General features: G+C 44.1%; 2 protein-coding genes across 6 annotated transcripts in view; one reads left to right on the top strand and one right to left on the bottom strand.

Annotated features, from left to right (window-relative positions):
* Positions 1 to 3,663: 3,663 nt before the first annotated feature.
* FASTKD3 (FAST kinase domains 3) lies at positions 3,664 to 13,483 on the bottom strand. Of its 3 annotated transcripts, none has more exons than XM_079144514.1 (7): positions 13,362 to 13,483; positions 10,720 to 12,175; positions 9,990 to 10,075; positions 7,053 to 7,227; positions 5,952 to 6,021; positions 5,503 to 5,617; positions 3,664 to 4,037 (listed from the first exon to the last, which is right to left on the bottom strand). In XM_079144514.1, exons 2-7 carry the CDS (start codon positions 12,152 to 12,154, stop codon positions 3,939 to 3,941), a joined length of 1,980 nt encoding a protein of 659 aa, XP_079000640.1. In that variant the 5' UTR covers positions 12,155 to 12,175; positions 13,362 to 13,483; the 3' UTR covers positions 3,664 to 3,938. The 3 variants fall into 3 exon arrangements, 2 of the variants coding, with proteins under 2 accessions (XP_079000640.1, XP_079000639.1); XM_079144513.1 differs by having other exon boundaries at positions 10,720 to 12,180; positions 13,362 to 13,460; XR_013764579.1 differs by lacking the exons at positions 3,664 to 4,037; positions 13,362 to 13,483 and having other exon boundaries at positions 5,952 to 6,127; positions 7,046 to 7,227; positions 10,720 to 12,939.
* A 31-nt stretch (positions 13,484 to 13,514) lies between these two features.
* MTRR (5-methyltetrahydrofolate-homocysteine methyltransferase reductase) overlaps positions 13,515 to 25,258 on the top strand; it is a 29,999-nt gene continuing 18,255 nt past the window's right edge. For 2 of the 3 annotated variants that reach the window (XM_079144512.1, XM_079144510.1), the window contains exons 1-5: positions 13,515 to 13,635; positions 14,830 to 14,993; positions 16,788 to 16,941; positions 18,691 to 18,808; positions 23,035 to 23,413. In XM_079144512.1, the coding sequence (XP_079000638.1) occupies positions 14,865 to 14,993; positions 16,788 to 16,941; positions 18,691 to 18,808; positions 23,035 to 23,413 (780 nt within the window). In that variant the 5' untranslated portion in view covers positions 13,515 to 13,635; positions 14,830 to 14,864. Of the gene's footprint in view, positions 13,636 to 14,701; positions 14,994 to 16,787; positions 16,942 to 18,690; positions 18,809 to 23,034; positions 23,414 to 25,258 lie in introns of those variants that run through there. The other variant, XM_079144511.1, reaches the window with a different exon arrangement.

The raw sequence follows: 25,258 nt of genomic DNA, 5'->3' as shown, positions 1-25,258 counted from the left end.
GTATAACAGACCATGGCCAAAGGGAGCACGCACTATTTGGATTCTGACTCGAACAAATCAACAAATTATTTTTGAGCCACTAGAATTTTATTAGTTACAATAATGGAGGGATGAAATAAAAGAAAAACATTTATTGTTTTTTAAGTGCATATCAAAGTGTTTAGGATAAACTATGATAGCTTGTATTTCTCTAGAGAAATTACAGTAAAAAAAAAGGGTGGGGGGTTGATAAAAGAAAGAATAGATTAAACATGATTGGAAAATTATGGTAATTTTCCTGCCAAATAGAGGGACTCGTGTGGGTCCATTATACAATTCTTTCTGTGTTCAAAATTTTCCATAATAAAAGTAAAAAACAGTAGGGTTATTAGGAGATATTGTTTCATGCAAACATCAGATCCCAAAATATCAGTTCAACCCACAAATAGTGTGAATTATATGCCAGAGACCGTGGGAGTCATCTGGGAAAAAAATGTTTTTTTTTTTCTGAGCTGGGATAAAAAGTACATGAAAGCACAATTTCTTCTGATGGAGCTCAACAGCCAGAGATCATCAAAATAAAGTTAGATTTTCTCACTGGAACAGCATGGGAAGCTGCACCCCAGAGGAAAAAAGAGGCACCCAAAGTCAAACAAAGGGACAGAGGTCCTCTGAGGATTGGGGGAAGGGTGGCATCAGAACCCAGCAATGAAGCTGGGCTGGAGACACTCAAGCTCAGGGGGTTTGTGTGTCACTGAACATCAACCCTGGCTGGAGTGTCAGATTCAGGATCCTCAAAGCTGCAACACAAAATGTTGTGTCCTAATTTTCCATATTGGCAATCCGGTTGGATGTTGAGGCTACTTCTCTATGTCAAAATGTCCCAGGGGCTCAGATCCCGAAACAGCAGCCGGAATCCCATTTTCCTGATCTGATTTCAGACAGCACAGGCTTTATGGTACCATATTCTATGGTAATCACGAAAGCCTCTGTCGCAGGCTGCAGTGGAGGCCCTGGATATACCAAGCAGCAAGTCCGGCCTGATGTGCACCTGCCCCACAGCTGTGTAACTGAGAACAGAAGGCTGCACACGCACCCAGGCAACAGCGCCCATGACCCGCTGAGTACTGGCCACTGCCCAGGCACTAGACCGAGCAGCTTGCAGGGTGTCTCAGACTACCCCGACACGAGGTTTGCAGACTCCTAGCAGGTCTGGATGCATTTCCAAATGTTGCTTCAGAGGCTGGTTTGCCTACTCACTGCTGAGGAGCTGCCTCCCTGGATTCGCACATCACCCAGCACACGTAGCTTTTTCAGAGGGAACTATCACTATCCTGTTTTCTGAGAATTCACTCAAATGTAATGAATTCTGCTCCTTCTTAGTTTTACTATCTGAAAAATGTTTACCAAGTGTCCACGTGCCCCCAAATGATCCAAGATTTGGAGGGATACCTGTTGTCAAGGTCCTGCCCCATCCATCCCCACCACGGGCATCTGCTCATCCCAGGGCAGGGTTTGCATTCTCCTGTCTAGGCCTGGTTCAGGCCAAGAGGAAGGGAAGAAAATGGCCTGTTTCAGGCAGAAGTGCCACCATGCAACTGCCCCCCATCTCTCTCTCTCTCTCTCTCTCTCTCTCTCCCTCTCTCTTTCCTTCTCTCTTTCACATACACACACACACACACACACACACACACACAGGACCTACTCACTCTTCCAGGAACAAGGATTTCAACTGCTGCAGCCTAATCAGTGTCTTAAACTTTGTCGCCCCTTAGCGTCAGGCTGAAGGAATAACAGTACTGCTTTGCTGCTTCAAGGGTTATGCTTGCAAAACAAGATTCTCCTCACCCATTTTTCTTTATTTGCTTTACTTTTGAAAACTAACATAGTGAGACCATGCCTTATTCAAAACTGTCAGATATAGGCTAGATGAGCACATTCACTTCACTTTTGCTTGCACAGGTAGACATTAAAATTCAAAGGCATGAAAAGTCAATTTGTAAGGACTTGGCCTTTTGACAGAGCTTGCCGAGTTCACGTCTATTGGCAAAACCATCAACCCTATATCTAGTAGCCTAAATTACTCCCATGAACACATGTGCGTCTTCAGGATTTTTTTTTAATAGTGTCAGAATTAGGCCTATCCCTTTCTTGGGAGTTCCCCTCTGCTTTGTGTGGCTCATTACAGCCATGCGCACAGACCCTCCTCTCTTCTTTCTAATATTCAGCCTACAAGTGGCTCCGAGCGGCCTCCTTCCCATTCCAGAGTTCGGGGGTGCCTGTGGGCTCAGCGCTCTCTGCACCTGCTCTTACCTGTTCATGTCACCCAACCCCTAGCCCTGTAGCAGGGGCACCTTCCTCCGGGCAAGGAGCTCCGGCATCAGTGTCAGGCTGTGAGCTCATGGGGAATGAATAAGTGGACTGGGCAGGGGAGACCACAGGAGACAAAGGCTCAGCAGGGTCACAACTGAAAGTGCAGAGGGAAGAGCATCTGTGGATGAAAGTGACCAGGAGCGAAGGTCACCGCGGATCAGGACTTAGGGGACAGAGCAGGTAAGAATGCCCCAGGCAGCACTTTTCCTTCACAGCATTGCTAAGAGATTATCACTACCTGTCTGGGGTAAGTCTCTCCCTCTTTAAACTGTGAGCTGTTCACCTCCACCACGACTTAGGGATGAGCTGGCCACGGAGGGGTCAACAGTGCCCTGAGATGGACAGCCCTGCCTGGTGGTAGGAAAGCAGAGCTCACAGGACAAAACTGGCACTGGGCTGGATTTCAGCAGGAAGGAAATGTGAAAGGGGTTCTGAGGCCTGGCATGATCCCGAGCAGACCTTGGGCCCAGTGTCAAGAACACTGGTTTCAGGAAGTCTAATTGCCCCAGTTTCTGAGATGAGACTCCTTTCTGGTCAGACCCTGAGCGAGTGCCAAGGTCATCTGAGAACACGACTCCCCAGAATCTGTGGCCCTTCTGCAGCATGGCACACTTCTACACAGGACCCAGGAGTTCACCTGGTCTCCATTTCCTACTCTGCAGAAAGAGATCCAAAGCTAGAGTGAAGTGCACAGCCGGATGGGGTGGAAATCCAACCCTCTGCTGGGTAATTGTGTGCTAGCTCCACAAGGCATTCCCAAGCATGCTTGATATGTTAACTAGCGTGATCCTTGGTTCATCTGTGTCCCCTCAAAACATTCCTGCCCTGCTGTGTCAGTGTGATCTTATTTGACATTAGGTTCTACACACTTAATAGTCAAGATGAACTCATTAGGGTGTCAATCAACATGGCTGGATCCTTGTAAGAGGAAAATGTGAACACAGCCCCACAGGGAGAATGCATGTGCAGACAGACAGACACGTGGACACACAGACACAAATGGAAGGCAGCCATGTGAAGATGGAGGCAGGTCAGCTCTGCTGCCATTAACCAAGTCACGCCTGGAGCCACCAGAAGCTGGTCAAAGCCAGAAAGGGTGCTCCCACGAGGACCAGCGAGGAGGAAGAGGAAGGCCTCACGGGGAACGCCCTTTCTGGCTTCTTCTAGCTTTCGTTTTTCCTTCTCCTTATTATGTATCAATTCCATGGACAAATATATAAAAGTGTGAGATAAAATTCCTTTTTTTTACATTTGTTAGAAAATGAACATCTCTAAAGAGGATGCTTTCATTAACAGAACTATCACAAATGAAAGATTCAAAATAACGTACATTCATTATATTCCTTTATTGTACTTGATCAATTCTTTTTGATGTATAAAAAGTCCTATGACAGTAGTAATAAATTAATTTTAAGTTTACCACCAGTGAAATTATACATGGTATCAGGAAAAACTCTGAGCCTTCTCAGATCACCAGTCTTTAAACATAATTCTGCAAAATGGCTAATTCACAAATTCTTCTTAAACTGTGTTCCTTAAAAACAGTTCTTTTACTCTTTGACCCATGAAGCCAGTGTTCCTCCTTGTTACCAATGAATAGTAGAGTTTTGAGGAAAGAGTTTTCTTTGTAAATATTCCACCAATTCTTGTCTGGATCTTAGCACCTCCATCTCATGATAGGGGACCTGGGAAGGAAGGACAATGAAATGGTCAGGATACTCCACAGTCCCAGAGGGCTCCATTTCCTACACCTGGCTTCTCACACCCTCCCCAACAGGAGTAGACTAGGAGGGCAAAGGCCACAGGGGCCTCTTGTCCCTGTGTGCCCATGCCTGGGGCAGTGCTGGCACTGGGGAAGGGTGCAGGAAGGACACGTGGGATAAATGAGTGGGTGTTCAGGAAGAACAGTTTCTCCAGATCAAACCAAAACCCACAAAGTATACCAGGTGCAAGCAGGAGGCCCGGACAGGTCTGAGAGGGAGCCAGCACTAACCTGGGTGAGAGTGTTGGCTGGGAGCTGATGAGTGCCAAGGACCAGACACCCAGCTGGAGAGCAGCCTGGCAGTGGAGGGGCAGGACAAAGGGAGAGAGGGGACGGGGCGGGGACTGGGGAAAGGGAGAGAGGGAGAGGCAGAGAGTGCTGGGTGGCTGTGGGCAGGCTGTGGAGGGTTTTGAATTGAAACTTAGAGGGATTTTTACTTCACCCTGTAAGCAGTGTAGAAACAATGAAGGTTTTGAGCACACACTGGCATAATTAGTTTTAGGAGATCACCTGCAGACGTGTAAGGTGCAATGGAAAAGTCACCACATAGGAATCTAGAGAGCTGACTAGAGGGATCAGGGACCCCTCCAAGAGACCCTCCTACATAATCTACAATAAAACACAAAGGTCTTAGCCTGTAGGGTGGATTTGGAGCCTGGTCTTAATGGGTCACCTTGTCCACTTTTATTTAAATCAGAGAGAAATTAAAACAAGACATTCCAATGATTTAGTAGTCCTAAAAGCAGCATTAAGCATAGCTTATAAAGAATATAAGAAGTCCTACTTTAGAAAAATCAGTGCTTTGAAAACTCTGTATTGCAAAATAAAAGACAAAGAGATTTAAGACTAATCAACAAAATCATAAAATTTAAAGAAGACACTAATATTCTTGGTCCACTTCTCTTTCAGACCACTCAGTACTGGTAAAATACACTAAAATGCAGTGGGTCTGAAAAACCCTTGAGCAGACAACACCAGGAGTCCTGAAGATGAGCGCGGACCTTGCTTCAGTTCAGATGCAGGCAACACTTAACTCGGGCGTTCCTTGTTAATGCACGTAACAGAGAAAAGTGAACTGCAGCCCAACCATGAGCAGCATCCTGGGATTTCCTACAACTAGGGTTTTCCAACAAGACAGATCGTGCAGGACAACCGCACACCTGTGACCAATTGACTCTTCATTTGGCTTCACTGTGTTCACCCTATAAAGCCCCGTTCACGTTCCCTTGAGGGAACTACAAAACATTCTGGTTTGGCGCTACCTGATTCAAGAATTGCAGTTTACTCATGTCACTGTACTGTGAAGGTGCAATTCAAAAATCTGCCTGGAAAAAAGCCAATTTGAATATGGAACTGCTTTTGGACAAAAAGAATAGGTGACACCATACCTGAACAACTTGGTAACCCAGCAATCGTAGATGTCTTTGTTTGATAGCTTCTCTTCCTAGTAAGTGTTTGCTATTAGAGCAAAATCTCTTTGGACCATCAATGCACAGTGCTACTCTGAGAAACCAAAAAGGAGAAAAATTCAATTTGCAAAACAATTAAACATATTTATATATTTGTAGTTATCAGAATTTACTTGGGATTTGGCTAGTCTTCTGTGATGATACTACTTTAAAAGAAATCATGAATAGCTTATTTTTAAATCTGTTGGAAAAGTATTCAATTTTATTAACTTTTAAAAAATATTACAAGGACTTTTCAAACATGATATGCTGGAAAGTAGTATTTTAATTGCCATAATCATGTCTGTTTTTTTCACCTTCTAAGAAAAATATCAGTTTATTAATGTTGACAAATCATATAAGATTAAAACCACAACAATTTCCTTTACCTTTTATGGATGTCTTCATCAACTGTGTATGGCAATACAAATCCTTCTTCGTCTAACTTAATTTCAACATCTGGTGAGAGAAGGAGGGAAAGTTCTCCTGTGATACCCCACAAGTACTCTGCTCCTGCACTCCTCTGTTCTGCTCTGCTCCTTCCCACACTGCATTTATCAGTGGGCTGAAGGATGCAAAGTAATGACCACAGCCGACAATGGTGAGAATTCTAACTGAACCTGCTCTATGATCAACCAAGTCTGCCTTAACTTAAGAAGGATCAACCACGCTGAAGCAAAGAGTGGGTTCTCAAGTGATCAGTGCATGACGAGAACCAGGCGCACTTTCCGTCCCCCTCAAGTGAGCAGATCCTCCACTGCAGAACAGAAAACCCTGCTGGCTACGGATCAGACACCGGCGGCTCAGCTTTCTGCTGGAGCCTGCACTGTGGTGGAAGAGGCCTCCTGTGCGCTGCGTGTGCTCCTGGGGCCCGGACAGACCCCCTCTTCCCTCTTCTTACATGACGAGGTTGCTTCTGTGAAATGAGCCCAGGGAAGAAGGTGAGGACTGAGGTGTGATCACTGGAAGCCTGTGAACTGCTCCCCCCAACAAGGTGATTTTCTCTCACTTGTCAATGGAATTGTCAGGGCCCAAGGCTTGGATTCTCTAGTGAGCAACATCCAACAGAACTCTCTGCAGTAAGAAATATTTACATCAACCATGTCCAATCTGGCAGCCATAAGCCACATGTAGCTACTGAGCACTTGAAATGTGCCTAGTGTGACTAAGAAATTGAGTTTTTAACTTTTTCATTTAGTCTTTGAACAGATCTTTGAGGTCACTATTCTTTCTCTCACTTTACAGATGAAGCAGCAAGCAGAAAAAGGTTAAAATGGTCTGCCTAAAACATTCTGCTACTATGCAGCTACTATGGGGGCCTCAAACCCAGATGGTCTCGCCTTTTCGGCTCTACTGCTAACCCCTGATTTCAGGGAAGGGACATTTCCTTTTTGCATTTCCAGAGACCTTCTATGGCTACTAAGCCCCACACATCTCCAAAGAGGACAAATACTTCTGTTCAAAACAGCAGAACTCTCCGCACTACTTACCTATCATATAACAATAGGGCGTTAATACTTTTGAAGCAAAATATGATCTTGCTCCTAAAAGGTCAATCAGTCCAATCATGACAGATTTATAAAGCTGAAAATCCACAGGGGTCTCCAGGGAACAGCATGGAGTAAGAAATGATTTCACTTGGTATTTAGGAAGTAGTTTTGGACCCTAAAAATCATACATGCAAATATGAGAAATAAAAACGATATAAACCAGATAATAAATTGAAGGCTACCTGGATGTAAGTTTGATACAAAATTATTTATTGGGGTCTTTTTTCCAGGACTTAGGTCATATATCTTTCTTGAAATGACACTGCATGATTCTTGTTATAGTTCAAACACCTTTTAAATATGTTTGAAGAGTCTCATTGGTCACCATCAACCAAGAGAAGGTAGGGAGGGAAGAGGGAGGGGAAGAAACAAGGCCCACAGTTCAAATATGTCTCTGGAACTCTTGGAATTGCTTTGCAGGCCTTAAATACTTACTTCATGTTTTCAACAGTGGGGAATGAGATGAAGGTGACATTGTTAATTTAGTAAGGAGAGGAGAAGAATGTAATAAACGCAGGCAAATTGTTATCCACGTGGAAAAGAACAAAGTTAAACCATCCTCCATCACAGATCATTGCACACCTCGGTCTGTAAGATGGTGATAACAGTAAGGCGTCCCTGAACACTGGCAGGAGAGAAGAGCTTCAGTGTACTTCACACACACACACACACACACACACACACACACACACACACACACACACACACACACACCCCTGCACGAATATGTGAAATAACATGTATGTTGATAATACTTATGCTAACAGACATTGTGGAATGGCTAAGTATGTGCATATTTCAAAGCAACATGAACAAAATACATATACATTTTTGTCAACTAAAAGACCTAAATAAAAATAAATACATTCCAGATGTATTAAAGATAAAAGGAAAATGTTATTTTAGTAAAATAACCTATTTTAGTAAAATATTTGTGTTGACTTAGTAGTGGTGACTATTCTTAAAAAAACAGGAAATCCAGAAGTAAAGGGCAGATTTGACTACCAAAACCTCAAAAACTTCAGTACAGCAAAATGACAGCATAAATTAAAAATAATAATAATAAATCACAAACCAGGAGAAAATATGTGCAACATATATAATAAATAACTATATCAGGAGTCATTAAGGAAAAACAAACAGAAGTGAGTAAAGGTGCAGAAAGATAATGCACAGAACATCTAAGTGGCTGATGAGCTCGTGCAAACGTGCCTGACTTCATTACTGCTCCTTAAAATGCTACATGACTTTTGACACGACAGCAATGGCAGAGATGTCAAGGGCACGATGCTGCAGAGGTTGGGGAGACAGGCCACCTTCCTTCAGTGCTGGGAACAGGCCATCTACAGGAGTAGGGAAAAGTCTGTCAGGATCTATCCAAAACGAACTCCAGGAATCTCTTTTACAGACTGAAAGGACAAAAGCGTTCTTGGGTAAGAGGACAGCACGTTCACAGAGTTGGTAAGAGTCAAAAAACCCCAGGAAGTGCTTTACAGTGGAAAAGCGGAATGAAGATCCTGAAAGATCATGCCATTCCTACGACAGCATCTGTTCTACATGGAAGGGACACGGAAGGGCCTCCGGGAATGACTACGATATACGGGACACAAAAACAAATGATATTTTGTTGAGTTAGGCCCATTCCACGAGAAAGAAACTGAATGTTGTTTATGTATCTGTACATATTTGGGTGCAGAAACTGCAGTTAACGTTGTTCCTTCAGGTGTGGCAGAAGACTGGGGGTGACTATAACTTATCTTTAAGTATATTTGTGCTGTTTAACATATTTTTAAAGAAAACAGTGATATTCTTCCAGCTTTATTCATTATTCCCCAAATCAGACACCCTAACATGGCGTTAGGAGTACAGAAGACCAGGCAGGGGATGGGCAAGGCTGGTGATGCCATCGCCGATCCTATACAGAGCGTGTGACAGTCATGGGGACGAATCCACCTGAAGCACGTTCCAGGAAAGAGTGAGATTTCTGACTTGGCTTAAAAATGTACCCAGAAATAATTTAGGATCTATTCAGTTCAAAGATTCGCACTTGGATAACACACAGCTACGGGCAGTGCTAAGGCCCTCTGGCTGCCTCAGGGTCTGGGAGTGCATGCCGGCAGCACTGGATGAGACTGCCAGGCAATCCTGCTGGCAATCCATGGTCTTTCCAGGGTAAGGACACAGAAACGGGGCCAAATGATCAAAGAAAAGCCTATCTGGTGGTGACTAACACCAGATAAGTGAAAGTTCTGCTTTTTTATTTTTACGAACTGCATTTTGATTCATTGTACACAAATGGGGTATGACTTTTCATTTCTATGGTTGTACACAATGTAGATTCACATACATATACATGTGTAATCATACATGTACATAGGATAATGATGTCTGTCTCATTCCACCATCTTTCATACCCCTGCCCCCTCCCCCATCTCATTTTCCTGTACATAATCTAAAGTTCCTCAATTCTTCTCTTACCCCGCCACCCCCATTACGTATCATCATCCACTTATCAGAAAAAACATTCGGCCTTTGGTTTTTGGGATTAGCTTATTTTACTTAGCATGATATTTCCCAATTCCATCCATCTACCTGCAAATGCCATAATTTTATTCTTCTTTGTGGCTAAATAATATTCCATTGTGTGTGTGTATATATATATATATATATATATATATATATATATATATATATATATATATCACATTTTCTTTATCTATTCACCTATTGAAGGGCATCTAGGTTGGTTCCACAGTTTAGCTATTGTGAAAGTTCTGCTTTTTAATGAGGTTACTGAAACAGACCCAGAGAGAAGGAATTTTAAAAGAAACTGGCCATGGGGAAATAAAGTCGCACTGTTCATGGTCATGTTTTTACCTTATAGAAGGGGCACTCAAGGACTGAGGTCAGGTACAGTTGGGTCAGTTGTGCCATACTCAGTTGGTCCAAATGTGACTCTTCACCTGAAATAAAAAGCACCTGTCATTATTCAGTTTGAATTTTAGTAGGGTGGTGAGAGAGCAAACATCATGAATCTAAGACATTACACTCATGAATTTTCAAATGACTCTAGGGAATTAACTTGTCAGGATTAATAATGTCCTCTTGCCATCAATGAAACTGCATTCAAGAACCTAAGTTTTCAGGTACAGATTATAAATAAAGAGGACAGGACATATTTGGAGAATTAGCATAAGTATTCTTTTAACCATGTTGATAAAGGACTCTGACACATTTGGCTTCCATGAATTAAGATAACAACACCATCATTTTAAAACAAGTCACAGCTGCTCAGTCATCAACGGTTCTGACACTAAGGTAGCTTTTACCACTGCCATTACCATGTCCCCCAGGAACACTGCAGTGCCCCAGGCAGGCAGCAGTCAGCGTCACCTGACGCTGCTTTCCTCCCTTTGCATGATGTCCTTGCACTCTATAGCTCTGTGTTTATACTAGCATCCACAACTTCCAATCTCATTTTCAAGTGATTGTGGAAGAAAAAAATGAAGGCCGAGCATTGCTGTGTAAATGGTACCAAGGTAACCTGAAAACATTACAAGTTCAAAGGTTAGGTACAACCAAGTGTCAGAAAGTGCAACCAACTCACCTTGTAGCTTTTGAAGAAAAAAAGGGCTGAATATTTTTTCCATGAAGTTGACAGGATGGCATTCAATCAGCGAACACGAATGGAGAAGTCTCAACAGTGTTTTGGGTGGAAAATAATTGAGTTGAGTGAACAGCACATGTTCTAGCTTCCTAAATAAAGCAGGTGCATTTGGTGGCAAATAATTGAGTTTTCCAAATGGTTCAATTAATTCATAAATCTGACTTGGTGATAATTTTTCTGATTGGCAAACAAAAGTTTCTGCCACTGCGTTGAGGATGGGTTTTGAAAGAATCAGCTTCCTGCTGCAGTACTCCATGACTTTGCTGACAACTTCAGCATCCAAGGTGAGACAGAACACAGTGATATGCTGCTCTAGGGCTTGGATAAAAAACCTGTCATTGTGTCCAAAATATATGAACGCCTCTATGACCTTCCTGAGCTCTTCATTACTGAAACGGGGAATGTGCCTCACAACGTATTTACCCAATTTTATAACCAGAGGAAGTGCCTGAGTTTGATCAAGGACCACTAGAGCAGTAAGCAGTTGGCTAATGGATTTAGGACTCAGGTAGGAAACTATTGAAAGGGAATAGCTGTTTATCATATTTAAAAATGTCTGGTGTTGGTCTACTTTTTCAGCACATGCCTGTAGTATTCTATAAAGGGCCACGATATCCTCTGGGGTATATGCTTCCAATTTTTCACCTTGCAGTTGACAGATAATCAGTTCTAGTGTCACACATTCTGGGCCTTGCAGTCTAATCAGACAGTCCCCAAGAACACAAAGATCATGCACGTGCAGGCCACCTCTTTTGAGACGATTCTGGCACTCTGCCACGAGATTCAGGATCAAGCTACTCTGAGTATCCACATGCAACAAAATCAGAGCTTGCAAAGTGGTCACCAAAGTGGAGTCTGGCAGCTGGGAGGGTTCCCGTCCAAATCGAAAGCACCAAGCTTGGAAGACACTGCTCTCCAGTATTTCTGTGGGCAGCCGTTGACCTCCTTTCTTCTCCACCTCACAGATCCGTTGTAAAGCTCCTGCAGCCATGGCATCAGTCAGAGTTTCCAGCGTGCTTATAAAACTCAACACCTCTTCTGACGAGGTGAATTCATTTAGTCTCCTATAAAATATCTGTTCATTCTCATTTTCAAGGTTTTGTTCAAGCCTGTTCCAGTCTTGTCCCTGAGAGAATGCTGGCTCACCAACTAGATGAAGTTCATTTCCATTTTGTGAATGGAACTTTTTACAGCAGGCATGATGGAATTGGATCCTGAAAGGTTCAGACTGTACTGAACAGAACCAAGGATGCAGGTGCTCTTTGGCTACCTTGTGAACATGATTTATAGGGTGATTTTTCAGAGCAGTCAGAGCTCCCTGTATCCGAAAATCAGATAAATGGCAGAAGTTCCTCCGCAAGGTGATTAAAGCCATGCCATCTGATTCTCAACTCTTCTGAACTTGTAAAATAAAAAGACAAGGTCAAATACAGAGGGCATGACTCCCTCTACATCTGTGTCTATGAAACGAAAGATGGGAACCCCAAAATATTGATTAATAAAAATTTCCCACTAGGATATAAACACCAGAAAGGCAGGTCTGTGTCCTAGAGCTTAGGAAAGTGACTGGTATCTAACAAAAATAATTGCTAACACTTGCCAGGCAAGGTTCTAGGGGCTTTATAGGTGTATTCACTTACACAGATTATGTATTTTTGTTGTCATCTGACAGCCAAGGAAGAAAATGAAGCACAGAAATGTAACTGTGCCCCGTTTACACAGCTAGTGTTACAGGAGAGGGGTTCACCTTATGCTTTGAGTACACAATTCGCTGCTCAACTGCAGGTGGCTTTTTTTGTTTTGTTTTGTTTTCTTTTTCTCTTCCCCTCTTCCTTCTCCCTAACAACAGCGGAAACAATAGTAACACTTTTCCTGTCTCAGGTAAGCGATCCTGTCTTCCACTGCCTGGAAGGACATCGCTGCCCACAAGAATTATGGAACTCCAACCTGGGCCCTGGAGCAATGCCTCTCTCAAGGACGTCCGCGGGACATTTAGTCACTACCTACGGACCGCATTTGGATCCCAGCCCTTGAGTGCTTTTGAAAGCCCGGTGCTGCCCCAGGCAGGGGAATCACTCCTTCTGCACAGGAGTCCCCCCTGCTCTTCCTTTGCTAGCAAAGCAATGAAACTCCTTCCTTTTCCTCAAAACCTGACTTTAGATCGGCCTCACCGGTAAGCGGCGAGCTGGGAGTCAAACTCCGGCGAGCTCCTGGCCGAGCCTCGGCGGGCTGGTCCGGGGAGGGGGCGTTCGGCCAAAGGCAGGGCTATTCGGACCAGGCGGGCAGCGCGGGTCAGGCGCCCAGGACGAGGAAGGGCGAGAGCTACCCTGGCAACCGGAGAACAGAGTAAACCAGCCAGGGAGGAAGGCCACGGAGGGCCGGGAGCTGGGGGAACCGAGCGCGCAGGGGCCGGGAGCCGGGCACGCGTCCTCCTGCGAAGAGGACGCACAGGCCCAGCGCCCCAACCCGGCGCCGCGGGGCCTGTGGTCTTGCTCCAGCGGGCCCCGCACGTGAAGGGCCAGCGGGCAAGCACAGCACTGCGAGCCGAGCGGCGCGGGCGGAGCACCCGCGTGGACACCTACCTGGCTCCGCCCGCACCGCGCTACAGGCAGCTGCGGACACTGGACCCTCGTGGGCCCCCGTACGCGAACGCAGCGGCGGAAAGGCGCAGCGGGCTCCTGCGCGCGGCCGCAGACCTGGCTCGGTACCGCTCACATGCGGAGCTCTGTGATTGGCTCAAGTCTCCTCCCGGACTTTCTATTGGTCCTGAGTGCCGAGCATGCGCACTTCGACTGCGCACGTGCGCTCTTCTGAGCGCTCCCCCAGAGTTCGCAGCGCCCGGGTCCTGCGTCGCAGGTGGGCACCCTGGTGGCGGCGGCTCCCTGACGAAGGCGCAGCCGGGGAGCACGGAGACCATCGGGGGTTTGCGCGCGTGGTCCCCTTGCAGCGGGGCGCCGGCCCCGAGCTCGGCTCGGGTTCCTGGAGTCGCGTGTCCGCCTCCTGCGCCGGGGACGCTGGGTCGTGGGGTCCCTTCAGCCGCGCCTGTGGTTCTGGACTCGGTCCCAAGCCAGAGAAGGGGCGTCCCAGACCCGGGAGGGGGACCCTCCCCGGAGGCACAGGCCGGTGCCTGCTGGAGGGCGGCCGCGGCGAGGGTCGGGGCCCCACGTCCCCGGGACAGCGTGCGGCCAAGGAAGTTTGCGGGCTGCGATGTCGGGGGTTGGACACCACCTGATCACAGCTCTGGACGAGCCTGGACTTGCAGGGTCTCCGGCTCTTCGCTTCGCCCTTCATTCAGTTAGCCGAGCACCTCGTGTGCCAGTACTGCTCCGGTTCCTAAGAGTCCTTCACTGCTGTGTGAACGTTTTTTTTGTTCATGGTTTAGATACACTGATGGAGCATGCAACTATAGGTGGTTTGTTCACCATGAGCCAGTGTTTTGATTCGTATTTCATTTTTGTCTCTACAAGGGTTAGCCACTACTTGAGTATGAAAAAAAAAAATCTGTGCCTTTCCTTTATTTTACCCCGATTAACTCTTCAGGGGAAGAAAAAGTTTGCATGGAAATATTTTTTCTTTGCGTTACCATATGCATTTTTGGTACTAAAATAACAGTCAATACTTTGTTTCATGAAAAGATGTAAGATTTTTCTAAGCGAAATCATGGATTAAGCATTGTTGAGGTACTTTATGTATGTCACATCCGTTATCAGATAGGTGGTATCCTAATTTTAAGGATTAGGGAGCTAAGATTCAGAACATTTAAGTAGCTTGCCTATGTGTGTTCACTTCTGAATGACTGTTTTGGGGTCCAAAAGTAGCTTGACCTCATGATGATTCTGAACCATGGAATTGGAACTTTAGTCTTGTATTCTCCCTAATTTGATGAATTCTTTCTTATTTAGGTTTATTTAAAATCAATAAAACAAATTTAGAGAGGACTTTCATATTGTGTGACTATTGTTGCATTCCGTTAAGAAGACTGAGGTAGAATACCTTCAGGTTGTTTCTGCTTCATTAGGAAGAATTCCTTTCTCCTGTTCTGTATTTCAGTGTCACTCTCATAGTTACAGCACATGCCTTGAGCCATGAAGAGGTTTTTGTTATTATATGCTACCCAGCGAGGACAAGCAAAGGCCATAGCAGAAGAAATAAGCGAGCAGGCTGTGGCACAAGGGTTTTCTGCAGATCTCCACTGCATTAGTGAGTCGGCTGAGGTAAGAGCTGTCTCTCCAGTGCACTTTACTGTGTGTATTTTGTACTTTGAAGGATTTTGGTTGGGAAGTGATGTTTATTAAACAAAGAAAGTTGCCGTATACCACCTTGATCTTTTGAACAGAAATTTATTTTATTAACTATTGTAAGCTTTCACCAGCCCTTTTTTGTTTGTTTTTTTTAAACAGAAGTATATATATGAGGGTAAATGATCTCAAACTGAAAAAAGCAGCTACTTCTCAACTGTGAATGGGAGCAGTAGCATTTGCCTTATTTATCCCAGTGGTGCCTCCAAGAACAAATGGGGTGGTTTAGTCTCATGCATGTTTGTGCTTTCCACCTCGTGAACCTCAGAATCCATTTTGATTCCCCAAAAAGAACTCGCGACTCATGTTAGTTCCTCCAAATGAAGGACCACCTGGATTCTTTTGTGAAATAGAATTTCCAGTAATGGTGTAAGGTTCTGGGGAAAGCCCTGCTGCTTAAGGTCAGGGACTCCTTGTTTGTATTTTAGGCTTTGCTGAAATTCCTGCCTTATGACATATACGACTTTGTTCTTCTTTCAGTTAGTGAGACCTTCAGATAGTACTGTCCCCGACCATTGCAGTGCTGACAGTTAGCAGGGCTTGGTACCACCAGAGGATACCTGAACACTCAGGTTCTCTTCAGTACTTGAGAACTGTCTCACCAGTACCTGTCACTCAAGTTCACTGCCTCTGGCCTCTCACGTCAAGTTCATAATACTAATCAGCAGAACAGGTGAATTTTAAATTCAGCTCCTAGAAAGAGACTCACCTAGTTTCTTTAGGCAGCACTGCCAGAGTGACTGCAGGTGCCCTACAGAGAGGGGGCTCCCTTTAGGACGCCACCAGTCCGTAGTCTGTCATTCAACGAAATGTAAATTTATTGTCTTGCTATGTTGAATTAAACCTGAATCAGTTACCCGTATCATAAAATCAGTTATCTGTATCATAAAATAAGGAGCCCTGATTGGGTCCATTGGAGTTGACCTTTCTAGCCAGGTCAGGGTAGCTCCCCACTTTCTCCTTTTCAAGCAGAGTCTACCCATACAAACTATGTACAGAGTTGAATACAGAACTTATGCTGTGTCTTGTGAGGATTTAATGGGCCTCGGAAAAGGTTAACTCAAGTCTTAATCATAGGGGAGTGAGAAATAGATGAGACTGAGGGTTTAGCTCAATGGTAGAGTACTTGTTTTGGCTGCTTAGGGCCCTGGGTTTGCTCTCTTGCACCATGAAAAGATAAAGTGAATTCTTTAGACCCAGATTAAATAACATTCATGAGCAGTGGAGTCTTCGGAGACATTATAAAAAGAGAGTGGTCTACTTGAAGTGTTTAAATCACATTGGAATTAGAAGAAGGAAACCTGGTTTGTTAGAGTTAGGATTGCTGGTGAACTCAGGGGACCACTGCTAGCAAGCACTGATGTACCTTGATGGCCAGGTTCCTGATGGCTGGGGCAGCACGTAGTGCTGAGAACCTCCCTGCCTTTGTGTCTTGTGTGGTACACATGACTGCGCTTGTGGGTTGCTGGGGATTTCAGCTCTGTTGTGTTTTCATGTGGTCTGCTGGAATATTCTGCGATGCTGCCTTGCTGTCCTGCTGCTTTAATCCTGGGTGCCTGCTGTCTGCTCGACTTGTGAATGTATCTCCCCCTTCAGAAAATCTTTCTGCTTGCTTTTCTTACTTTGTTATGAGAAGTCATTCCCACTGAAATTAGTTGCCTCTCCTGCTGGGCAGCATTAGGTCCCTGACTCGATACCCTTGTTTTGTAGTATGATCTGAAAACGGAAAGAGCTCCTCTCGTCCTCGTGGTTTCTACCACAGGCACTGGAGACCCACCTGACACAGCCCGAAAGTTTGTTAAAGAAATACAGGACAAGACACTGCCTGCTGATTTCCTTGCTCATCTGCGGTATGGATTGTTGGGTAATGGACTGTTTCCTGCTCTTAGTATACATTGTTATTATTGACGTTAACTCTGGTATTTGATTGTACTTCCCAGAACCATGAAATATAATTGTATGAGTTTTGCTTTGTTTCTTATATAAATATTGTACATATACAAATCACATAAGTGTAATTTATGTGCTACCATGTATGAATACTTCTTCAGTCTTTAACCCACAGTAGTATCTCTGGAGAACCTCCTGAGTAGCTTTCTTAACCAAGGGTGCACATCAGATTCAGCTGTGAAATACTTCCAGACTAGTAGTGACTGGGCCTTTCCCCAGACCTACTGAAACAAAATCCTTCATTGCTGTTTTATTGTTTAAAAGCACAAAAGCAAGCCTCAAAAAGCTCCTAGGTGATCCAGTGTCTTCCTAAGAACCCTTCCTGTAGGACCGTGGCTTTCAACTTCAGCTGCACGTTAGGTCTGCTAGAGGAGTCCTTGATCATTCCTTTACTCAGGACGTGTCTAGTAACCCTGTTTTCTGAGGTGGTGCTCCGGCATCAGTATTTTAAAATCGCCCAGGTGATGCCTCCCAGGTTAAAAAAACTGGCCTGGGCACTGTGGAACAGTTGAGGTAAATGAAGGTGAGGGGCTGGAAGGACAGGCGGGTACCTAGGGCCCATATTCCTGGCTTGTGTTCAGTGTTGTTCATCTTTGAGGATTATTTTGATGGAAGGGTGGCTGCAAGGATGGACTGGGCTTTGGTAAACAACTGATTAGAAATCTGAGACTAACTTGGGCTACGCACTGGTATTTAACATGTGCATGAGAATGTTTTACAGCGTTTATAAATATTTTAAAATAAAGTTTTCCAGTTTCTGTTTTTTAAGAGCTAGCACATGTTGCTTTGACAGTTCCTCAAACACGTATTATAAGTCAGTACTGAATGCAGTCCACTCATTCTGTTCAATGTCGGGCCCGTGTGTGGACCCAGCAACTTCTCATCCTATTATTTGGAAATAACAGATAATTAAACAACTGAGAATTTAAGCTTTCAGTTTTAAAGTTCCAACTGAGTGTGAAAAGTTTAGTTTGTTTTCTTACCATGAAACAGAAGCAGTTCTTACTTGACCTAACAGACACTTTACAGCAGCTGCTCATCTGCAGCGGATGTGCCTCTATACCCTAGGTCAGGAGTCATAAATGCCAAAAAGGGCCGGGTAATCTGTATATACAGCCTCTGTGGGCCATGGGTTTCTGTCACAGCCTCTAGACTACTGTTGTTGCCTCAGAGCCACCATAACCAATTTATTAACAGACTCTGCTGCATCCCAATAAAATTTTATTGTAGAAAGAATAGTGGGTGAAATGTGGCTTTATTTCAACTCTACTTCATGTACAACCAGAGAAATGAAAAGTTGTGCCCATATGTGTGCAATGAATCAAAAAATAATAATAAAAAAATCAACAAAGAAGAAGAAAGGATAGTGGAGGAGGGCTGTGGTTGGTAGATACCTGCTTAGGATCAAATGTGTGCAGATACAGATATTATGGTTTTAAAACCTGTATATTTCTTGGAACAGTGGTATTTGTTTTGTTTATAATACTAGTGTATCTGGTACACTTATGTTGTAAAATAGAATTTAGTATTACTCTAGAAAATTGAGGAAACAAACTACATTGTTCCTTGCATCACCATGACAGTGTGAAATAGTTTTGTTTGTAGATGTTTATTCTTTATAGCTTTTAATCTTTGTGTACACTGTTATCCATTTGGACTCTAGGTTTGGGTGATTCCGAATATACATACTTCTGTAATGGAGGGAAAATAATTGATAAACGACTTCAGGAGCTTGGAGCCCGGCATTTCTATGACACTGGACATGCAGACGACTGTGTAGGGTAAGGGCGACGGGCTTGTTTTCTCCAGCAGAGTCTTACTCATGGGTGATGTAGTTGGTGAGTTTATAGGACATGTCGTCTTTGGGTTTAGCACCCCTGCTTTGCCTTGAGAGTGTTTTTATGTTTGACTTTTTGAGTGCCAGCATCCGAGAGGGCCAACCAGGGCTTGGCTTTCCAAACCTGTTGCTCATGTTGTGGGCGTATGCATTCCTCTGTCTCTCGTCCTTCTCAGTCTCTGTTAATGGAAAGAGTCAGAGAAGATGCCCCAGCACAGTCGTCCTTATCTTGGAGCGTGATGGTGTTAGTGCAGTCAGGGGTCCTGGGCAGGTCAGGCATCACAGGAAGACCATCAGAGGGCCTTCAGCCTGGCTTCGTGGCCAGGCTCTGTCTCCTGCTGTCCTCATGGCCTTTACCACCCTGCTATATACTTTCTCTTTTTCTTGTTTTTTTGGTTTGTTTGTGTTGAGATGGACTCTTGCTGTGTTGCCCAGGCTGGTTTCAGGTTCTTGAGTTCACTGGATCCTCCTGCCTCGGCCTCCTCAGTGGCTGGACGTGAGCGCACAGAACCAGGCCCAGCTTTATTCTTGTTTTTGCAACTCAGTATTTGCCCTGTGGCCACCTGCACCTGGTCCTGGCATGTTTATTCAAAGGTTCTACAGGTGTTACCTTGCCACTGCTTCAGCTAGAGAACAGCATGGGTACTTTCTTGGGTTTTTTGTCTAGGTGGATGTGTTCAGTGAATTTTTATTCACTGTGCAAATAATCAGTTTATGCGGAATGACAGATCCAGCACATGGCTCGCCTCCTGGAGAGGAGGCCGTGCAGACGCCTCGTGTCACCCCTGGCCTTCCTGCCTGCTCCTTCCTTCGTGTTCTGCTGTGATGCTGTGGATTGTTTCCACATCAGGTGCACGTGTTCTTCATTGTGACAACCCTGACGTTTCCCTTTACTTTTGTCCTTTCTTTTTTTTTTTGGATTTTTTTTTTTTTTATTGTAAACAAATGGGATACATGTTGTTTCTCTGTTTGTACATGGCGTAAAGGCATACCATTTGTGTAATCATAAATTTACATAATGTTGTTTGATTCACTCTGTTATTTTTCCCTTCCCCCACCCCTTCCACCCCTCTTTTCCCTCTATACAGTACTTCCTTCCTCCATACTTGCCCCCCTCCCTAACCCTAACTGTAACCCTAATACTAACCCTTCCCTACCCCCCATTATGTGTCATCCTCCACTTATTAGCGATATCATTCGTCCTTTGGCTTTTTGAGATTGGCTTATCTCACTTAGCATGATATTCTCCAATTTCATCCATTTGCCTGCAAATGCCATAATTTTATCATTCTTTATGGCTGAGTAATATTCCATTGTATATATATACCACAGTTTCTTTATCCACTCATCAATTGAAGGGCATCTAGGTTGGTTCCACAGTCTGGCTATTGTGAATTGAGCAGCTATGAACATTGATGTGGCTGTATCTCTGTAGTATGCTGATTTTAAGTCCTTTGGGTATAGGCCAAGGAGTGGGATAGCTGGGTCAAATGGAGGGTCCATTCCAAGTTTTCTAAGGAATCTCCACACTGCTTTCCAGAGTGGCTGCACTAATTTGGAGCCCCACCAGCAATGTATGAGTGTACCTTTCTCCCCACATCCTCGCCAACACCTGTTGTTGCTCGTATTCTTGATAATTGCCATTCTAATTGGGGTGAGATGAAATCTTAGGGTAGTTTTGATTTGCATTTCTCTTATTACTAGAGATGTTGAACATTTTTCCATATGTTTGTTGATTGCTTGTAGATCTTCTTCTGTGAAGTGTCTATTCATTTCCTTAGCCCATTTGTCGACTGGATTATTTGAATTCTTGGAGTAGAGTTTTTTGAGTTCTTTATAGATTCTGGAGATTAGTGCTCTATCTGAAGTATGATTGGCAAAGATATTCTCCCACTCTGTAGGCTCTTTCTTCACATTGCTGATAGTTTCCTTTGCTGAGAGAAAGCTTTTTAGTTTGAATCTATCCCAGTTATTGATTCTCGCTTTTATTTCTTGGGCTATGGGAGTCCTGTTAAGGAAGTCTGGTCCTAGGCCGACATGTTGAAGATCTGGACCTACTTTTTCTTCTATAAGATGCAGGGTCTCTGGTCTGATTCCGAGGTCCTTAATCCATTTTGAGTTTAGTTTCGTGCATGGTGAGAGATATGGGTTTAGTTTCATTCTGTTGCATAAGGATTTCCAATTCTCCCAGCACCATTTGTTGAAGAGGCTATCTTTTCCATTGCATATTTTTGGCACCTTTGTCTAGTATGAGAAAATTGTATGCCCATAAATCCAACGCATTTTTATACATAAGTGATGAATCTTCAGAAAGAGAAATTAGGAAAACTACCCCATTCACAATAGCCTCGAAAAAAATAAAATACTTGGGAATCAATCTCACAAAAGAGGTGAAAGACCTCTACAATGAGAACTACAGAACACTAAAGAAAGAAATTAAAGAAAACCTTAGAAGATGGAAAGATCTCCCATGTTCTTGGATAGGAAGAATTAATATTGTCGAAATGGCCATACTACCTAAAGTGCTATACAAATTCAATGCAATTCCAATTAAAATCCCAATGACGTACCTTACAGAAATAGAGCACGCAATTATGAAATTCATCTGGAAGAATAAGAAACCCAGAATAGCTAAAGCAATCCTTAGCAGGAAGAGTGAAACGGGGTATCGCAATACCAGATCTTCAACTCTACTACAAAGCAATAGTAACAAAAACGGCATGGTATTGGTACTTTTGTCCTTTCAATCTGAGCTGTTTCCCCTGCCAGGGCCTCATGGACTGCCAACGTCTGGTGAGCTTGACCGGCTGAGATGCCGAGCTTGCGTCAATCCCTCAGGCTCGGCACTCACATTTCACGTGCTTTCAGAGGCTCTTTTGTTCTTTCCCATTCGTTGGATTAAGTATTAAAATGTTTGAATGTGTATCTCGCTAGTCTGCACCTCTTAAATTTTGACCCTATTTGAATGTTTCCTTTTCCTAAAATTCAGATAGTTTCCAGAAGCCATCCTTGCCTAATAACAACCACACTGAAGGACTTGAAACACAGGCTGAAGCCCAGCACCTGGGTCACAGCCTTGGTCCCCCACTGACTGGCTCCAACCTTGGTTACGGAGGCCTTTTGTGCTGCGGTGTCTTCCTCTATGAAGTGGATAATAGTAGCATTTACTGTGGGGCAATCGATGAATGAATGCAGGTCAGCTCTTAGAAGGAGCATGCTGTCAGTCAGCACTGGCTTTCTTAGTTGTGGATAATGTCACCTTAGTATTTGAGTTAGGAGAAGGAACCCGTGGTTTTATCAACCTGCTTTCACGAAGGCTTGTGGGGAAAATTACAGTGTGTAACCAAGTTTTGAGCTGTGTGCTGCTGAAGAATTATAACTCGAGTCCTGAGAAGACAGAGGTCTGCAGTGTCTTTTCTTGATGGTCGTTCATGAACTAGAGTTTGATACCTCCGTTCAGGTGGGTGATGTGATAGAGGCCATGTCCGATGTCCAGACACAGTCTTCCATAGGCATCTGTTTTACTTAACCTAAGGGAATGTGGGTAAAGTCATCTCTGAGTTATGCTTTGTTAGTAAAAACTAGATTGCCCCACTTTAAGAATTTTTGTGACTAATTCAACTTTCCTAAAGGATGATTTCTTTCCCTGAGGTCACCCTCTCTGGATATTAACAAAAAATTATTCAGAACTGATAGGGTTGAACGTTTTATTTAGTCCAACCCTTGGTGTTAATTCAGAGTGATTTCTTGGTGATATTTTAATATGTGGGAGAAAGATAAGTAAATTAACTGGGCAAAAAAGATGGTGCATTCAGTTGATCATTAGAACAGCCTCAGATTTTGGCGAAGTTCTAGCTTCATCGGAACTTAGACCAGCTATTTCAGGAAATTAAGACAAATTATATTCCTATTGTCATAGAACTAAAATATCTTCTTGTGTCAACTCGTTTCTTGACCTTTATACCTACTCATATTATGGCTACAGTACTAATGAACACACAGTGGTCTGCAGCTTTTTACAGCTTCGTTCCTAACTCTTGCTCACGTTCCTGACGGTCCTCATGTGCTGCGTTTCTAAGAATTGCCTGTGGCATTCTGCCAGATGGATGGACTTTTGTGTCCAGCGGACTCCTAACATCTGTTTCTTTTCCCTTTTGCATCCTGTGCCAGTTTGGAACTTGTGGTTGAGCCATGGATTGCTGGACTCTGGGCTGCCCTCAGGAAGCAGTTTAGGTCAAGTGGAGGACAAGGGGAAGTGAGCGGAGCTCTCCCAAGGACATCGAAGGCGTCCTTGAGCCCAGATCCTGGGAAGCCAGCACTGCTGCCCATTGAGTCACAAGTCGAGCTTCTGAGACTAGCTGACTCAGGAAGACAGCACGCAGAGGTTTTGGAACAAAACAAAACGAATAGAGGTCAAACGAGTGCTTTGATTGAAGACTTCGAGTCCTCACTGGTCTGCTCGAAACCCCCACTCTCACAAGCCTCTCTGAGTATCCCTGCTTTACCCCCAGAGTATTTACAAGTGCATCTACAGGAGTCTTTTGACCAGGTGAGCAACTTTACTTTGTGCTCCGTGCTGTAAGGACGCAGATGTGCGCAGGAGGGCATTGCTTGTTGAGAACAAAAATTGGCAAACTCTGACTCCCTTCCCTGTCAAAGGCCTCTCTTGTAAGTAAGTTTGGTTGTCATATAGCCAGGCCCATTTTTCTGCCCCCTGTCTGTGGCTGCTTCTGAGCTATACTGGCAGAGTTGAGCAGTTACTATTGAGGCATATGGAGCTTCAATTATTATATTATTGCCTGGCTCTTCCAGAAGAAGTTGGCCTGCCCATGTGTTACATAAGGGTTGGTATTACAGATGGAATCTCCTGATCCTAAAATCCAAAATGCTCTGAAATTGAAAGCTTATTGAATGTGGACATGATGTCACAGTTAGAAATTCCACTCCTGACTTTGTACGTGATGAGTTGGGCTCAAAACGCAGGTGCACGGAAGACGTTGCATAAAATGACCTTCAAGCCGTGTCTGAGGCATGCATGAAGCGTAAATGAACTTTTTGAGTAGACATGGGTTCCATCTCCTAGGTAGCTCCTTATCAAGCTGCGTGTAGCTCAGTGGTGGAACACTTGCCTAGCATGAGGAAGGTCCTGGGTTATATCTGCAGCACTGAAAAATTATATTTATGTACATATAAAGAGAATTGTTTATTATAGAAAAAGATTGCATTATATGTATACAAATATTCCAAAATCAAAATACTTTTGGTCCCAGGCATTTTTTTGATATGGGATACTCAGCCTATATTATGTTAAAGAAGTAGATGCTTTATTTTGCACTTTTTAGTGTTTCCTCTTAGATATGAGTCAAACAAAGGTAAGTTTTGTGAGCAGTGAAGAAATTACCTCAGTAACCAAAGGACTTATTTACAATATAACCTGTTTCCAGTGTGAATATTTGATGTTCTGGGATGCTTTAGCTTGGGATTTTTTTTTCTATTATTTATAGATATGTCTTAGTCTATATTAAATCTCAAAATTTTTGAACTTCAACTTGACTGATAACTGATTTTTCTCCATTAGAGCCAGTACGTGGAATCCTGAAGTTTCTTCAACGTGTTTAAGATAATTTACTGTGAATGTAATGTTTTACTGTGGGGCCACACCCTCTTTCTGTAGAGTGGCTGATTGGAGCTCCGTGTAGACAGTCTCACCTGAATCACACCTTTAATGCCACTGTCTCTGTTCCTAGTTTTATTTTTATAAGACAGGCATTTGAGGAAAGTTTGAGTGCCACTTCTTTCTAGTACGTTAGAGCTGCTTTTTTAGTAGCCCCTTTTTTAGCGTTCGTATGACTTTATATATGAACAACTGTGCCTGGTTGTTCGTGTGCTCTTGTTATGTTATGAATCGTTGAAGTGAGGTAACAGTAAGTTCATACTGGTCAGACTTGGGAACGGATGAACTGCCTCTTAGAGACGGCCTGGATCGGGAGCAGAGTGCACAAGCGTACTGTGAGGTAGCCCCTTCTGTGGGCCGGGATCGCACTGGCAGAGGTGATAGGGAGTGCTGATCTACCTGCCTAGGCAGGAGGAGTGTCTGTTGAGTGTCGTCTTCTATGGCAGGTGTCATTGGGTAGGCTGGAGTTTTAAGTTGGAAAGGTTGTTAAAGGAGCTTAATAGTCTGAACTGTTGAGGGAGACTTTACATAATTCTGAAGCTTATGCTCCATGTAGAAGTGTTGCCTCTAATACCCGAGCTCTCCTGGGTCAGTGGTACGGCAGCAGGGCCTCCTGTGGGCACCTTCCCTTGACCTGCCCTAGCGCCCTCTCCTGCCCTGGGCCACTCACAGCTGTCATTCGCAAGGGAGCAGCCCTCCCAGTATGGGATGTCCTGCCCC

The sequence above is a fragment of the Sciurus vulgaris genome (genome assembly GCF_902686455.1).
Source record: "Sciurus vulgaris genome assembly, chromosome: 6".
Lineage (NCBI taxonomy): Eukaryota > Metazoa > Chordata > Mammalia > Rodentia > Sciuridae > Sciurus > Sciurus vulgaris.
The sequence above is the reverse complement of the archived record's forward strand: the minus strand, read 5'-3'. Positions and strand labels throughout refer to the sequence as shown.

Bases quoted from the DNA above. Each gene is read 5' to 3' on its own strand.
- FASTKD3 (XM_079144514.1), bottom strand. From the start codon at position 12,154: ATGGCTTTAATCACCTTGCGGAGGAACTTCTGCCATTTATCTGATTTT. The intron at 5,618-5,951 runs GTAAAGGAAATT...TTGGTTTCTCAG, and splicing joins GATGAAGACATCCATAAAAG to AGTAGCACTGTGCATTGATG. The intron at 4,038-5,502 runs GTATGGTGTCAC...CTTCCTTCCCAG, and splicing joins TGGGTTACCAAGTTGTTCAG to GTCCCCTATCATGAGATGGA.